The 16,603-nt window shown below is 54.9% G+C and overlaps 1 protein-coding gene across 6 annotated transcripts in view; it reads right to left on the bottom strand.

The window, feature by feature from the left end:
• Window positions 1–959: 959 nt before the first annotated feature.
• The window catches only part of SBNO2 (strawberry notch homolog 2), a 47,386-nt gene continuing 31,742 nt past the window's right edge, over window positions 960–16,603 (bottom strand). For 3 of the 6 annotated variants that reach the window (XM_079328449.1, XM_079328450.1, XM_079328451.1), the window contains 19 exons: window positions 15,696–15,849; window positions 15,171–15,347; window positions 14,356–14,453; window positions 12,235–12,317; window positions 11,171–11,371; window positions 10,630–10,802; window positions 10,134–10,265; window positions 9,771–9,906; window positions 9,386–9,498; window positions 8,839–8,910; window positions 7,144–7,252; window positions 6,840–6,914; window positions 6,414–6,557; window positions 6,166–6,260; window positions 5,957–6,049; window positions 5,660–5,791; window positions 5,393–5,469; window positions 4,839–5,029; window positions 2,349–3,925 (listed from right to left, as the gene is read on the bottom strand). In XM_079328449.1, the coding sequence (XP_079184575.1) occupies window positions 3,366–3,925; window positions 4,839–5,029; window positions 5,393–5,469; window positions 5,660–5,791; window positions 5,957–6,049; window positions 6,166–6,260; window positions 6,414–6,557; window positions 6,840–6,914; window positions 7,144–7,252; window positions 8,839–8,910; window positions 9,386–9,498; window positions 9,771–9,906; window positions 10,134–10,265; window positions 10,630–10,802; window positions 11,171–11,371; window positions 12,235–12,317; window positions 14,356–14,453; window positions 15,171–15,347; window positions 15,696–15,849 (2,815 nt within the window). In that variant the 3' untranslated portion in view covers window positions 2,349–3,365. The other 3 variants (XR_013776950.1, XR_013776951.1, XR_013776952.1) reach the window with 3 other exon arrangements.

The following is a 16,603-nucleotide window of genomic DNA, read 5'->3' as shown; positions in this document are numbered from 1 at the left end:
GAAGCCAAGACCTTATGCAACTCCTGAGCCAAGCAGGGATAATCCTGTGCTTAGGAGGAAGTGCAAATCCAGCATGATCCGTGCTCTCCAGGGGCTCCCTGGGCAAAGGCAGAGCTGGGGAAGATTTGTCCCCTCTGGGATCACTCCTGTCCCCTCTAGGATCCCTCCTGTCCCCTCCTTTCTCCAGGAATCCTCCTGGCAGGGCAGGGCAGGGCAGCAGAGGGGATGGGTCCATCAGTGGTGCAAGCCCCAGCCAGGAGAAATTCCTGCAAAACAGAAGCCAGGCATGTTGGGACATGGTAAAATATCCCCTGCAGCCAGGGATGTGTCTGACCACAGCAAGCAGGATCATCCTCCTCCTCCTTGGGGCAGCGTCTTGGTGATTAGGAAGGCCATGGGGGCTGATGTCCCATCCTGGGCAGGGACAGCTCAGGTTCTGCCATGCAGGAATGCTACTGCACCTCCTCCCAGGGCCTGGCAAGTGCTGGGTCTCCCTGTCACACCCACAGCCCCCTGGGGGCGTCTGTCCCCAGGAAAAATCCCTGAATCCCCTGCAGAGCTTCCAGAGCATTAACAGGGATGCTGAGAGGATCCTGCTCACATGTAGGGATCACTCACTGGGGAGTGATCACCCCATTCCTCCTCCCACAGGATAACAGGGCCAGCAGTGCCTGGATGAGCTGTGGCAGCTCCTGCTGGGGGAACACACTGGGACAGAGGCTCCTTTATCTGTGTTTTTCCAGCCAAGCCACGAGGGAACTGCCTCATCCCAAGGCCAGTGCCCAGGCTGGATCCAGCCAGGATCCTCCTCTGCACCAGCAGTGGCTTCTCCCAGGGAGAGGGGGAGGTTTGGGACAACAACCCTAAATGCCACAGAGTTGGTGACACAGGAGATACAAAGTCCAGCTGCCAGCAGGATGCTGGCCCAGGTTGGACAGACTGATAGACAGAGACAGAGCTGGGAGTTACAGAAGTCTCACATGTGACTTCTGTTCCATTTTTACTGAGCAGAATGAAAAATTATCTTTTTCAAGGCAAGTAGAAAATTCAGAAATTATTAGTCCAAGGCACATATTCTAAAAAAATCTCTTTACATATGTACAACTTAATTATAAATATACATAGAAACAAAAGGTAAACGACAAGCAGATTAAAAAGTGCCAACACAAAGGTGTCAGGGAAGAAAACAGGGACTCATTAAAAATACAATCAGTAGGACAACTGCAGAATAATTTAGTTAAAAGATAACATTACATATTATTAACCCTGACAAAACACAGGATTGGGGCAGGGAAGGGATTCCTTGAAGGTGCTCTGTCTTTGCAGAGACCAGGGAGGGAGGATTGCATATATTTTAAAGTTAAGGTCAAAGCCACCAGGTAAGGCTCTGGTGACAGCAGAGGGTGCCCAGCAGGGAATTCCCCCTCACTATTCCTGAGTTTAAACCTCTTTGAGCTGGGTTTTCCCGTCATCCTTTTCCCTCATTGCTGAGAATTCAGCCCCAAACTAGCAGTGCTTTAAATAAGGGAGGGTGTGCAGAGGGGGAGCCTGGCCCTGCCTGGGCCTGGGGGAGGCTGCTGGGGTTGAGAGGAGCAGAGCTGGGGGACAGCAGGAGCCCCCAGGCAGCAGCAGGGCTTTGGGGGGCACAGGGGGCTCCCCCATCTTTGGTGATCACTTTGAGGTAAGGAGGTGAAATGTGCCCCCAGTTGCAGGGATTGAGCCTGGCCTGGTGCTGAGAGGGAGGTGCCAGCTGGGGAGGGGGGACAAGGACAGGCCCCCAAAATGAAATTCAGTAGCCTCAAACTGAGCCCACTTGTGTGGCACCAGGACAGGTGTGACCTGAGGTGTCAGGGGTCAGCTCCTGGCACAGCCAGAGCACAAAGCTCCAGACACAGACCCAGAGCAATTCCCAGCACCAAACAGGGCACTGGGCCAGTCCCTGAGCCCTGGGGGGCACGGGGGGGACAGTGTCTGCCCACAGGAGGTGACACCACCAGGCACTGTGAAGCTCCAGCCCCCTCAAGACTGCCCTGTTAGGGCAGAGGGGCTCTCTGAGCAAGGGCCATGTCAGCCAGGGATGGTCCCTGCCATTTTTAGGGAATGGCTGGATGCCCTCTGTCCTGGGGAGGAGGCAGCAGGGGGTGGGGCAGTGCTTTGCAAAGCAGCCTTTGTTCTTTGGTATCTGAGGGGGAGATTGCAGCAGGAACAGCCAAACTGCAAATCCAGGGTGGTGACAGTGGCAATGCACACCCTAAACAGTGACACTGCACACCCTGGGCAGTGACAGTGGCACTGCACACCCTGAACAGTGACACTGCACACCCTGAACAGTGACAATGACACTGCACACCCTAAACAGTGACACTGCACACCCTGGGCAGTGACAGTGACACTGCACACCCCGAACAGTGACACTGCACACCCTGGGCAGTGACAGTGACACTGCACAGCCTGGCTGGGCTGCCCTGACCCAGACCCCTGGGCTGGGGTCCATGGCCTGGCCAAGGACAGTGGCAGGACCAGTGGGATGTCCAGGTGAAGGGACAACATGTGACAGCAGGAAACTGGCCAAAGCACGTCTGGTCACGGCGACCTGGTGAGGTTAAAGTGCAGCACAGGGGACATGTGGACATGTGTCCCTTCTGCTCTGGGGAATCCTGCTGGTCCTGGGTGACTGAGCTCTGACAGACTCAAGCTCTGTCACCGTGGGGGTGCAGCCAGCTCTCACCCCTGCACAGAGCTCAGGCAGCCCAAGGTCCCTTCCTGGGAAGGGCAGCACAGACAGTTTTGGATCTCTCACTACACCTGCTCAGATCTGCCAGAGGACACCTGAGCTCAGCATCTCCCAGCTCCTCTGGGACAACATTCCCTTCCCTTTCATCCCAGCCTGCCAGCAGAGCCTCAGGGTCTGCAGCAGTGCTGGGGCAGCCCAAGCTGGGGGCTGGGCTCCCACCCTCCCCTAACTGACCAGCACGTGGTCAGTGGGTCATTCCAGAGCCTGGCCATGGCCCTGCTGGGCTGGAGGGCCAGGGAAGGCTTGGACACTCAGTAGTCTGCAGGGGGTGAGCAGAGGAGGGGTCTCCCTTCAATCCCACCTGGGCACTGACCTGTGAGCAGGACTCGACCCAGCAGAGCCACTCAGCCCAGTGGGACCCTCTCAGCTCCCCCTGGGCACGTTCCATACAAACCTGTACTTGCCTGACTGAATATTATATATAAATAAAATTCCCTTTAAGGAACTCCAGGCTTTTTCTTCCCTCAAAACCAGAGCAGGGTCAGTTGAAACCAGCAGGAAAGTCAGGGCTCCTTAACTCTCACCTCTGCACCAGAGGACACGGATCCACAGCAGCATTCCCAGCTGGCACTCAGAAGTCTGGGAAAGGCCCACTGAACTGGATCACACTCTGGCGTTCTGGGGGGAGCAGGTTCTCCTGGGAGGGCCCATTGAACGTCCTCAGCATGTCCTCCAGGATCTCTCTAAAATTGATATTTCCATCTTGCTGGAGAAAATCCTCCTGTGGCTGCTGCAGGGGGGCTGGGGGGGGCAGGGGGGGCTCGTGCAGAGAGGGGCCAGGGGCTGTGCTGCCCCCCAGGCCAGGAGAGAGGCCAAAGCCACAGGGCAGCCTGTGCTGGGGCTGGGGCTGCAGGGAGGGCTCTGAGGAGAAGCAGAGTGCTCTGCTCTCAGGGTTCAACACCACGTCAGGAATGCTGCTGCTGGGAGGGCTGTAGGTCAAGTCCAGGATCTCATCCTGGCACAGGGAGGGCAGGGGCAGCCCATGCCCTGGCAGGATGTGCAGTGGCAGGGAGAAGGGTGAGCTCTGCTCCTGGGCCTGCTGTAGCCTGCTGTGCTTCCTCTTCACATCCTCATCCATCTGCTTCAGCTCTTCCCTCACCCTGTGCACGCAGCTCTCCGGGATCTTTATCCCTGGGGGAGGAACACAGACATCAGAGAAAGGCAGGACCTTTCACCCCAATACACCACCACCTTATCTCCCAATGTGCCCAAGTCAGACCAGAATTGTCACGTGATTAATTACCTCTGCCTTATTTATTAATTATTCTATCTCTGCCTTAGTTATTCATTATTGTTGGCTAAAGAGCTGAAAATCTCTTTAGCCAACAATAAGCATTCTGTCTTGGTGTGAGAAAGGAAAATTAGTGACTGCTGAACATGTGCATTTTTACAACTATAAAAGAGCACTATGACTTTGATGAAATCAAAAATCTCTTATACACTCTCTGAGTGTGTGGAGAGTTCTCCTCCAGTTCTTCCTCAAGTTACTTCCCCTAGAGATTGAGAGAAATTAAGGGGATTCTCTGCACAATGCTGTAATTTGTTGGTAAGTGACATTGAGTCCTAATTTATATTATTTCCTTGCCAGCTGTAACATAGGTACCTTTATCTACTATTACTGTTTCTTTTGTTCATCCTGTGTAGTAAATCTCTTTATGTCTGTTTTCCTTGGCCTAATCAAAGAAATAAGTCACAGCCTGATCAGTCATTATTAAGAATTTGCAAGTGAGAGTGGGTTTTGGGGTGCTGTCTACTGCCAGAAACCTGTCAAAGGCAGGGACTGGTCTAAGCCCTCCCCTCTCCATTCACAACATTCCCACAGCTCTCTGGGAAGGGATGGGGCACTGTGGGGACAGAGGGAAAGGGCAGCAGCACTGGGGGTGCTCAGGAGGATGATGGGCTCATCCATCCAACTCCTTCCCACCAGCAGTGCTGAACTGTGTGCTGACCATGCCACTTTTAGGAAGGGAATCTTGCTGCTGGGCAGTTGGATCCCTCCCCCCTTCTCCCTTCACCCTGCTCCCCTTCCCAGCACTTCACCCACCAACTTGTTTCTTCTTCTCCTTGGTCTTGAGGCGCACGATCTGCAGGTAGCTGCTGCTGGTGATGTCTGCCATGACCCCAGCAATCCTGCTCCACACACGCAGCAGGGCCCCACACAGCATGTAATAGTGCCTCAGGCGCATGCCCTGGAAGCATTCCTTCCCCTCCTGGATCAGCTTGCAGCTCTTGTTCCTTCAGGGGCCATGGGACAAAACCACTGGAATTAGCACAGGTTCCCCACAGCCTCCCCCACTGCCACAGTCAGGGATTCCCAGAGTAAGGTTTAATGGCTTTAAGGTGAAAGTGAGGAGATTTAAATTGGATATTGGGAAGGAATTCCTCCCTGTGAAGGTGGCGAGGGCCTGGCACAGGCTGCCCAGAGAAGGTGTGGCTGCCCCATCCCCATTCCTTGGAAGTGTTCAAGGCCATGGATGAAGCAAACTTCAGGTGTCCCTGCCCATCCCTGCTGTGGAACTGGATGGGCTTCATTTAAAGTCCCTTCCAACCCAAACCATCCAGAGATTCTGTGGCAGGCCGTGGCTGCAGCTGCCTTACCACACAGCATGGTTACAGTTCTTCAAGGAGAAGTGGTAGCTGCTCTCCCAGTGCTCCTTGGCTTCCTCAGGCAGCACCTGCAGCAGAACACTCAGCATTAGGGATTTTCCACTGTCCAGGATGAAGAGATGTGAAATCCAAGGCTGGGAGTCAGGACACCTAGTGCTACCACCATCCACAACAGAGCCACGAGGAGCTGTGACAGGGTTACAGTGTCCCTTCCAACCTCCCCCAGCTCCCACACTGCAGGCTGCAGGTGCCACCTACCCGCCGGTATTTCTTCTGCAGGCTGTCCAGGCTCTCAGGCTGGCTTTGCTTCCCAATATTTGGCTTGTAGAGGATGAAGTTCTTCACACTGTACTGCTCTGCCAGCAGACAGGTGTATTTGCTGCCTCGCACCTGTGGGGTACAGCTGATGGGCACAGGCACAGCCTCCCTCCCCAGATTTCTCTAAACTAAACCCTTCCTGCCAGGGTGGAGGTCCTTGGAGGCATTTCCCAGCCCTGGTACAACCATGGCAGATTTCCTGCTGGAATCACCCCCTGGCAAAGCCCAGGGACATACCTTGTAGGAGAGGTAGAACCCATCGAGGGATCCTTTCAGTTTGAGTGACTTCTCATAGGCTTCCTCCCACTTTAAGCCTCTGTCAACACTGATCTGAACAAGGACACACAGAGGGATTTGTAACTCCAGGGGCAGGACAAGTGCCTCAATGTCTTCTTCACAAATCTCCCCTCAGCACAGCCTAGAACCAGGTAGAGACAGGTGCTCACCTTGTAAAACACAACCTGCCCATCCTGTGGGTGCCCTGGGGTCAGGAAAACCTCCTTGCTCTCCTCGTAGATCTCATCCACTCCTGGGGCTAAATCTGTGGAAGGAGAAGAGGCTGTTGTAAAGAACATCCTCCCAAAAGCACCTCCTTGGGTCTCAGGATCTCTGCTGGGTGGGACACTGCACTGGGAGGAACTGGAACCCCAGGGGTGCAGGAGGCAGAGCTGTGGCCACCCCTCCTTCTCCATACCAAGGATGCCCATGTCGTATTTGCCCTCCTTCTTGTCCTTCTCAATCAGGTAGTCAAAGGTGTCAGAAAAATACTGGAAGAGCATGTTCTGCTTGTCCACCTCCAGGCCCAGGATACGGTTCAGGAATTTGGTGATGGAGCAGTCTGCAAGAGCACAGCAGGTCAGGGAATGTGGAATGGACGTGGAACCCACCAGCCCCCTCCCAAAGAGCCCCCCAGCACCCCACCATGCTCCTTCTGACAGCAGCCCAGTCCCAGGAAGTTTCTGGGGGACCACAGGATTTGCAGGGCAATGGGATCTTCCCACAGGCAATGGGATCTTTCCCCTCAAGGCAAACATCCCAACAAACCCCACGGGGTCAGGCTGGCCATGACACCCCCATCTCTTCCATCTGCCCCTGGCCTGGGCAGGAGCTGCACACATACCCTTCTCCACAGAGACAGTGCCATACTTCATCTGGCTGCAGCAGATCCCCACGGAGATGAGCCCTTGCTTCATTTCTGGAATGGCAGAAGACATTTTTCACATTTTGGGGTTAAGCCTCCCATCAGCATTCCTGCAGGACTGCTTCCCCTACAGGAACTCAGCCCCTCCCCATGCCTGGCAGGGTGATATATAAGCCAGCAACACTTTCCTCTCTGTTTACTCCCTCTGACCTCCTGCTTGGTTCTTGCAGCATCCCAAACCTGAGACCAACCCACCCAGCAGGAACCCTGGTAACATTCTTACCACGGAAGAAGGCGTCCTCCCCTCTCTGGTAGCTCCTGGGCACAGGAACCCTGTTCTCTGTGTGGCTGAGGATGGTGGACAGGACCCTGTCCAGGGCTTTGGCCCCATACTGCAGGAGGAGAGCAGGGTCAGACATGGGGGAACAGACATGAGCATGGAGCTGGGGCTGGGGACACACTGCTGAGGGTGTCACACACTGCTGGGGGTGTCACTGCTAGGGGGGACACACTGCTGGGGGTGTCACACACTGCTGGGGGTGTCACTGCTGGGGGGGACACACACTGCTGGGGGAGACACACACTGCTGAGAGTGTCACACACTGCTGGGGGTGTCACACACTGCTAGGGGTGTCACTGCTGGGGGTGTCACACACTGCTGGGGGTGTCACTGCTAGGGGGGACACACTGCTGGGGGTGTCACACACTGCTGGGGGTGTCACTGCTGGGGGTGTCACACACTGCTGGGGGGGACACACACTGCTGAGAGTGTCACACACTGCTGGGGGGGACACACACTGCTGAGAGTGTCACACACTGCTGGGGGTGTCACTGCTGGGGATGTCACACACTGCTAGGGGTGTCACACACTGCTGGGGGGACACACTGCTGGGGGTGTCACACACTGCTAGGGGTGTCACACACTGCTGGGGGTGTCACACACTGCTGGGGGTGTCACTGCTGGGGGTGTCACACACTGCTAGGGGTGTCACACACTGCTAGGGGTGTCACACACTGCTGGGGGGGACACACACTGCTGAGAGTGTCACACACTGCTGGGGGGGACACACACTGCTGGGGGTGTCACTGCTGGGGGTGTCACACACTGCTGGGGGTGTCACACACTGCTGAGAGTGTCACACACTGCTGGGGGTGTCACACACTGTTGAGAGTGTCACACACTGCTGGGGGGGACACACACTGCTGGGGGTGTCACTGCTGGGGGTGTCACACACTGCTGGAAGTGCCACACACTGCTGGGGGGGACACACTGCTGGGGGTGTCACACACTGCTGGAGGTGTCACTGCTGGGGGTATCACACACTGCTGGGGGACACACTGCTGGGGGGGACACACACTGCTGAGGGGGACACACACTGCTGAGAGTGTCACACACTGCTGGGGGCGACACACACTGCTGGGGGTGTCACACACTGCTGGAAGTGCCACACACTGCTGGGGGTATCACACACTGCTGGGTGTGTCACTGCTGGGGGGGACACACACTGCTGGGGGAGACACACACTGCTGAGATTGTCACACACTGCTGGGGGTGTCACACACTGCTGGGGGTGTCACTGATGGGGGTATCACACACTGCTGGGGGTGTCACTGCTGGGGGTGTCACACACTGCTGGAAGTGTCACAGACTGCTGGGGAGACACTGATGAAAGTGACACTGCTGAGGGTGTCACACACTACAGAAAACACTGTCACCCCAGTCAGGCCACAGATAAGGCAAGGGGGAAGCTGTGCCAGTGCCTCCCATGTCCCCAGGGGAGGGGAGTTCAGCCCCTTCCCAGCCTCCCTCCCCATCTCCTCAGTGTGACCATGGCTCTGAGCTCACAGTAGCTGGGTGCCAGGCTGGGCCCTGCCTGCAGATGCCAGCAATGATCCTCCTGCCTCTGCCTCTGCCTCTGGCTCCCTCTCCAGCTCCTCCCACCCCCTCTCACCAGCTGCCCCAGCCCAGCCCTGTCACCTTGTTCTCGAAGTTGTACTTGCTGAGGTCCCGGGACTCGGTGGCTCGTCGGTCCCCGTGAGTTAAGGCACCCTGGAAGGCAGAGGGGGCAAAAGGTTCTCACTCTGAGCTGTTGGAAAACAGCAGGGAAGGATAGCCAAAGGCATGTCCAGGAATGTGCCATGGGGAGGCAGTGTTCCACTGGAATACTGAGACTTCACCAAAGGATTTGGGGATTTAGCAGAAGTGAAGAAAATGAAACAAACCAACTATTCTGTTAATTATTTCGTCAGCTTTTTGGGAGTAACATGGGTGTATGCTCCAGTAATAGTGGGAAAATTTCAGCATCTGGAAGTGAGTTCTTGCTTCCCTGAAATTTCTCCCAACCCTGGTTACATATTCTTGCTCACTTCCTTTCCCAGAGCCCAGAATGCTAAAATGCACTCATTCCATGACAGCAGGGGTTACACAATCTCCCCAGTGCCAGTGGGATCCATGACCCAGAATCTCCCCAGAGGGAGTCAGAGCTCTGTTGGGATCACAGCTGATCTCTGCTGTGGGCACTCACCAGGCTCTCCAGGCGTTTTGCCACAATGGATGCAAACCTCCTCTCCCCTGCCAGCTCTGAGATGAGGAACACATACTCAGGGGCAGAGACCTGGTTGGATCGGTGTGTACGGCCTGTGGGGATGGAAGGGGAGGTTGGGATGGCCTGTCTGGAATGGGGATGTAACCAGAAAAGCCACACAATGCCCACCTTTCTTACCCTGGGGAGCCCATCCAGGGCTGTACACCCAGCTCTGCCAAGTCTCAGCAGCACCAGTGCCTCTGCTCTTTTTCCCACAGACATCTAAATGCACCTTGGGTCACCACCACTGACCCTCCCAGGGCTCATCCCACAGCCAGGCCCACACTCAGGACAGTGACAGTGCCCAGGAACACCCAGCCCTCACCAAACTGCTGGATGGCTCGGTCTGCACTCCAGGGCAGCTCCAGGGTCATGTGCACCCGGCGCTTCTGGTTCTTCACCCGTCTGTCTGCTTGGAGAGAGATCCCTGAGCTGGAGGCCTCTGAGATTATTGCTACAAGCTATGGGAGAGACAAATGAGAACAGAGTGAGGCTCCTAGACACGTATTAAACAGCTTCAAGAAACAGCCCCAGGCACTACAGCAACCCACAAAGGGATGTGGGAGGCTTTGCCACCTTCCAGCAGGTGGAACCCACAGAGAGCTGCTGGCCTGGCAGGGCACAGCGAGGCACAGACACCCTCCCTGCCCTCCCCCTTTCAGCACACTCAGTGCCAAGCCCAGCTCACCTTCTCCCCCTGCATGAAACGCTCCTTCTCCTTGAGGTTGACGTGGTCGATGGAGAGCCCCTGCTCGGCGCGGGACTCGAACTGCACGGCGCCGTCGCGCCGGCGCACCACGCGCCCCTTCCTGCCCGTCATCTGCACACAGGACAGGGCTGCTGCAGCCTGCCACACACGGCTGCAAGGCCAGCCAGACAGCCCTGACAGCTTTTTCACGTTGCCAGACAGAGGGAACACACTGCCAGCAAAGAACTTGATTTTTTTTTAGTAGAAGAAATTTTTCCCTATATGAGCACAGTGCCCAGAGCAGCTGTGGCTGCCCTTCCCCTGGAAGTGTCCAAGGCCAGGTAACCTGGGACAGTGGAAGGTGTCCCTGCCCAGGGAGAGGGGTGGAATGAGATGATCTATAAGGTCTCTTCCCACCCAAACCATTCCATGATTCTTTGCTGGCCCCATTCCCTGTCACCCAGTGCCACCAAAATACTCTGACATTGGGAAGTACCTCAGCCACCTTCTCTGGGCCCCCAAAAGAATCAATCAGTTCATCCAAGGTGTTGAGAGGTAGCTCTTTGCCCAGTGCTTTCACTTTTGCTAGGAGGTCCTGTTTCATCTTTTCAACCTTCAGCTCTCTCAGGCCATGCAGCTCTTTCTGGGAAGACAGCATGTGGAAACTACCTGCAATGTGAAAGGCAGAAGTTTAGAGTTCCCTGGTAACTGGACATCAAAGAGGGGTAAAAAGTTGTCCCAGAGGCTTTCTGGGGGCACTGATGTTGGACAAAGGCACTATGACCTGCAATGAATGCTGAGCACAGAGTGAATTCCCTCTGAGTTTCCCCTTTCTGCTTGGGGAAGGAGCACACAGGGCAGACCCCTCCTGCTGCTGACCACAGCAGGTGAATGTGGATCCACCTCACAAACCCAGGTGTGACCCCAAGGATAAAACCCAGCCAGGATCACAAGGCTGTCCAAATCTGGAGGGGTTCCTGCAGGACCCAGTGCCCCCCTCCCCTGTGTCACTGTGTCACTGTCACTGCCCTGCTCACCCCTGTCCTCGCCAGTGCAGCCACCAAAGGTGTGATCCACGAAGATGACATCATCTGTCTCCAGCAGGGACTCTGGGGAGGAGGTGAGGTCGCTGTCCAGCCCCATGTCCGAGTCAGTGCTGCTGTCATCGCTGATCTTGATGACGACCCCCGGGTCACAGGGACCCCGCAGAGCCTTGGGGCAGCGTCCCCTCGTCCTCCCTGGGCCAGAGAGAAACTGTCACAGCCCCAGCCCCAGCAGGGACCAGTGCAGGACACACAGAAACTGCTCAGAGAGAGGAGGAACCCCAAAAGAGCTGAGCCTGCCCCAAATGACAGTCCAACCTCAGAAACAGAGTTTCTGGGGTGGTGGTGGCAGATAGGGAGAGAGGGAGAGCAGGAAAGAGAAAGGAAGAGCAAGGCACTCCTGAGCAGGGCTGAAGTTGGCTGCACAGGTCAGGATGGGCACATGGCTGGCTCTAAGCAGTGCCAGCTCCTCAGGGAAGGAATCTCAGGGGATTGTCCCCAGAGGAGTGTGCAGACACAGGGAAGCACTGATGTTTTGGGACACTGCTTCCAAGCACAGCCCAACGTGCCCCCTTGTGCACAAGAGGGTTCATGGATCAGCTCACACAGGCTGCTGCCCCCTCTTCCCCCTGTTCCACTGGAGGAGAAATCCCAATACTCTTTTTACCTGCAGCCACAACAAATAATTCAGCAAGGAAATTATGTTTTTCCTCTGGACACCTGCTATGCTCTAAGTAAGGGGTTGTGGAGGTCCCCCCTTGCTGCAGGAGGGGTTCAGACACCAGCCAGGCCCTGTGTCATCTGCCCCCAGCGTGGCTCAAGGGGAAGGGTCAGGGCAGGGACAGTGGGGCAGAGGAAGGAAAAGAGGGGATGACCCAGAGCTGCTGCCCTCTGGATGAGGGAGCAATGGGAGATGTGCAGGAGTGCAAACCAAAACCAGGGAGAGCAGCAAAAAGCATGAAGTGGAGAGAAGGGCAAAAAGGCAGAGAAGCTGAGTGGCTGTGGGGGAGCAGCAGGGCAAGAGGCAGGGGCTGGGCTGGGAGTGAGGGAGCTCTTACGTTTTCTTTTAATGCCAGTTCCTTTTTCTCTCTTTCTTTTGGTTGAAGGAAAGTGCTTCTGAATTAGTGATAGAAAGACGCCTCTGAAAGTAAGATGTAGAATTTATTCCAGCTACCAGCAGCATGTGCTGGTTATCACATCCCAATGTGTGTTTGGGATAACCCCACATTCCATGGAAGAGAGGTCAATCCACCCCATCCATGGCCACCAGCTTGGGCTCACTAACTCTTGGTACAAGTGGCTCTTGAATCTGTAGGTTCTTTATATAGTAAGAAAAAAGGAGTTTTAAATGGGAATCACTACACTGGGAAGCTGTTCCACCAAAAATCCAGTCAGTCCCAGTGTCCCAGCCCCTCTCCATGCCCTGAGAGCACAGACCATTGTCAGGTCATCCAAAAAATGTGCTCCACCAAATCCTCCCACTCCCTGGCCTTGGGCCTGCTTCCCACAAAACCAAAGGACAGAATACGGATCTGTAGGGGTTCCAAGTGAATGGAAGGAAAAAAAAAAGTCAGAAAAGGTGAAAATCAAAGGTTTCTGTGGTCTGTTCTGCAAATCAAAAGAGCAATGGTTAAAATGCTGACTGTGTGGATGAACCTCCAGGGCAATGGGCAATGGGGTGGTGCTGATGGAGCTCTGCTTGGAAAAATAAATGACAAAAACCCCCCCAAACCAGTTGCAAGCAAAAGGTGAGAGGATGGACATGACAACTCCCTCGGGTGAGAAAAGGGAGATTTGGGAACTGGGGAGGGAGCTCCAGGACCCTTGGTGAGAGGGGCTGAAGGGAACAGTGACCACACTGCTCCCCAGAGGGACAGAGCTCTGTGAGTGCAGTTATGTGACACCAGGAATGACTCCTTGTCCTTGGGTGTGCTGGGGTGACCCAATGACCACTCACCCTGGAGCCTCCCAGCTGTGAAATTCCACTCATTTCCCATACTCACCCTCCCCATCTCCCTGAAAACAGAGCCCTGGCCTGGAATCCACTGACAGGACCATGTTTATTTTTAACCCCATTTCTCGGCATCTTTAAACTGCTCCTTCCCAGCACACTCCCCTCCAGAAATCCCCTGAAGTGCTGGAACATCAGGACACACATTTGGCAGCTGAGCAGATACCAGGAGACACTCAGGGATCTGGCCAGAGCTGTGCAACACAGAGCTCCTGCCCCTGGGAGTGGGGACAATTCACACAGAGTGGGACCCCTGACAGACCCTCCTCCTGAACACTCAGCCAGGAACTGTCCCCTAGTCTGGAGTTCTGTGACATGGAAACCAATCCAAGGGGCCAAATCACCCAAGGAACTGCCAGACCTGCCCTGTCCACTGTCACCAAACTGCATTTGGTTTTCAGAAATGGGCTGAGGAGTGCCCAGATCAACCCAAAGCCCCATCAACCAGGGTGGAAAGCTCAGCCTAACCCAGCCTCACGCTGCCTTGGGCATCTCTCCCTGCTCCCACCTGTAGAGAAGTCACTTGGAAGAAAACAGCTCTGTAGACTAGAGGAAACCCAACCCATATCCCAGGTTTTTGTCCCCTGTCATGTAGGAACAGCCACATTGAGGGATGGGCTGGGGTTTTGGAAGCTGCAGGAAGGAGGGGGAGCAGGAACCTCCCTCTCTGCTGAATGGGTAGCACAAGTCCTGCTGCTGGCTCACTCCTGGCTCTCCTGTTAGCTGGGAACAATGTCCACACAGCCAGGACACTGGTCCTGCTTTATATGTGAGCTAAAATCCAACACTGGTGAATCTAAACTCTTCAGATCACTCCTCTCTCCCTCTGCTCCACTGGCACCACCTCACAGCATCATCCCAGCATCTGCCATCACAGTAAATTCTCTTGCTCATTTCTGGCTCTCTTTCTGCCAATTCTTTTATGTGTGTATAGAGTGGGATCAAGCTTTTCCTTTAAGTCTGTGGGAGACTTCAAAATCCAGGATGTAGCTCATAGAGTCCCACTGAGGATACAGTGCCTCAAGAACCCACCTCAGTGTCCCCTCTGTGGTGACATCAAACTGCATTTGAAGACCTGCCAGTGCTCCATGCCCCAGGGCACAGCTTTCCTCCCACCCCTCCAGCCTCCCACACACCCCACAAAAGCAAACAGGGATTTTTAACTCACTCTGCAGCAGAGACAAAGCAGTTGAGGTGCCCATCATTCTCATCCAGGACCTCCCTGGTACGAGCCTCCCCCGTGGACTGCAGGCCAATGACAATGCACTGTGGGGACATGAGGGATGGGGACATGAGGGATGGCACAGGGAGGTGCCAGGGCAGCTGCACTGCCACAGGCTCAAGGCATTTCCCAGGCTCAGGTACCTCCCCTTGGCCCCTGTTCCAGGCAAATCCATGCTAGGCCCATAGCAGGGCTCCTGAGGAAGAATCATCCCTCAAATATTTCAGCATCAACTGTGCTGACCCCACAGAGGGGGGGTTCTGTCTGAGCACAGAACTTCACTGTCTGTGCTAGGAAGTTTCTGCTTAAAATCTTCAAGGTGCACCCAGACAGAAGAAAGGACAGAGCTGTACTTCAGGTGAAGGGTTTGGTTCCTCTTCTAGAATTGTAGAGTTACAGATTGGTTTGGGTTAGAAGGACTTAAAGATCATCTCATTCCAACCCAGGGACAACCTCACTAAACCAGGCTGCTCCAAGCCCCATCCAACCTGGCATAGAACACAACTCAGAATCCTCTCCCAGCCCAGCCACTCAAACAGCAGGCAACACCTCAGGACACCAGACCACCTTAACACCCCAGCATCATTCACTGGGAATATTCCCAGAAACATTCTCAGACACCCAAACACCGCCCTTCACTCTGGAGAGAAATCCATCCTTACAGAGGTTTGCACTGGCTACCAAGCCAAGCAATGATTAACTCCCTTTGGTTGCACACTACACAGAAGCCCAGCTGGGGCTGGTGGGTGCTGCTCCCATACCTTGTCCCTGTCCAGCTCCTCCCTGGCCAGCTGCACGAGGCGCTGCACCTTGGCAGCAATGCACAGGTACTTGAAGAAGCGCTGGTGAGCCGACCAGAACTGACCCCACAGAGACTTCCGAGACTCCAGCCCAATGCAGTCAGCTGCCTGCTGGAACACCATCAGGGCCTCTGCCCACTGCCAACAAGAAGGAGTTAGTGTCATTCCTACTGCCATTCATGCCGTGCAGGAAGTGATTGCAACAGTCTGAGGGCTGATAATCTGATTTAGAATCAGGTTGAATGAATAGTGGTCATCCTCTCCATCAGAACGATGCAGCTTTGGTTTGCAAATGTGAGACTTACAAATAGAAGCAAAAAAGTCTTAAATTCTTTTATTACATCAGCTGAGCATTGTGTACCTCTCTTCCTTCCTACATTTGAGGTCACGGCCACATTTAGGGGCCTCACACCCTCCCCACACACCAATAGCTGTGCCCAAAGCATGGTCAGACCTCAGCCACCCACTACAAGGGGCCCAGCTCACCAGCTTGGCTGCCTTGTCATAGACAGCCTTGTACTTCTCATCCAGAGGGATCTCCTCAATCCTGAAGGTCACCCCACTGAAGCTGAGCTGCCGAGCAATGTACATCCCACTGACCTTCATGTCCATGGCCACGATCTCCATGGCACCAACTCCCCTGGCAGAGGATGACAGTTGTGGGACCCACATCAGAACCCCAGCTGTGAACCCCAGTCATGAACCCCAGCTGTGAACCCCAGTCATGAACCCCAGCTGTGAACCCCAATCACGAACCCCAGCTGTGAACCCCAATCATGAACCCCAGTCATGAACCCCAGCTGTGAACTCCAGTCATGAACCCCAGCTCTGAGCCCCAGCTGTGGAACACCAGTTTTGCATTTCAGCTTTGAATCCCAGCTGTGAAGCCCAGCTCTGAGCCCCAGTGTGAACCCTCAGCTGTGAAATTCCAGCTGTAGAACCCCAATTGTGAACTTCAGCTCTGAAACCCAGCTGTGAGTCCAGCTTTGGAACCAAGGTTTTGAATCATAGCTCTGAACCCCAGCTGTGAACCCCAACTTTGGAACCCCAGTTTTGAATCCCAGCTCTGAGCCCCAGTTCTAATCCTCCAGCTGTGAAATCCCAGCTGTGGAATCCCAGTTGTGAACCTCAGCTCTGAACCCCAGCTGTGGAACCCCAGCTATGAGCCTCAGCTCTGTCCTCCAGCTTTGAACACCAGCTGTGGAACCTCAGTTTTGAGCCCCAGTTCTGACCCCCAGCTGTGAAATCCCAGCTGTGGAACCTCAGTTTTGAACCCCAGCTCTGAGCCCCAGCTGTGAAATCCCAGCTGTGGAACCTGTTTTGAGCCCCAGTTCTGACCCCCAGCTGTGAAATCCCAGCTGTGGAACCTCAGTTTTGAGCCCCAGCTCTGAGCC

Source organism: Erithacus rubecula, assembly GCF_903797595.1.
Source record: "Erithacus rubecula genome assembly, chromosome: 28".
In the NCBI taxonomy this organism is placed as follows: Eukaryota; Metazoa; Chordata; class Aves; order Passeriformes; family Muscicapidae; genus Erithacus; species Erithacus rubecula.
The sequence above is the reverse complement of the archived record's forward strand: the minus strand, read 5'-3'. Positions and strand labels throughout refer to the sequence as shown.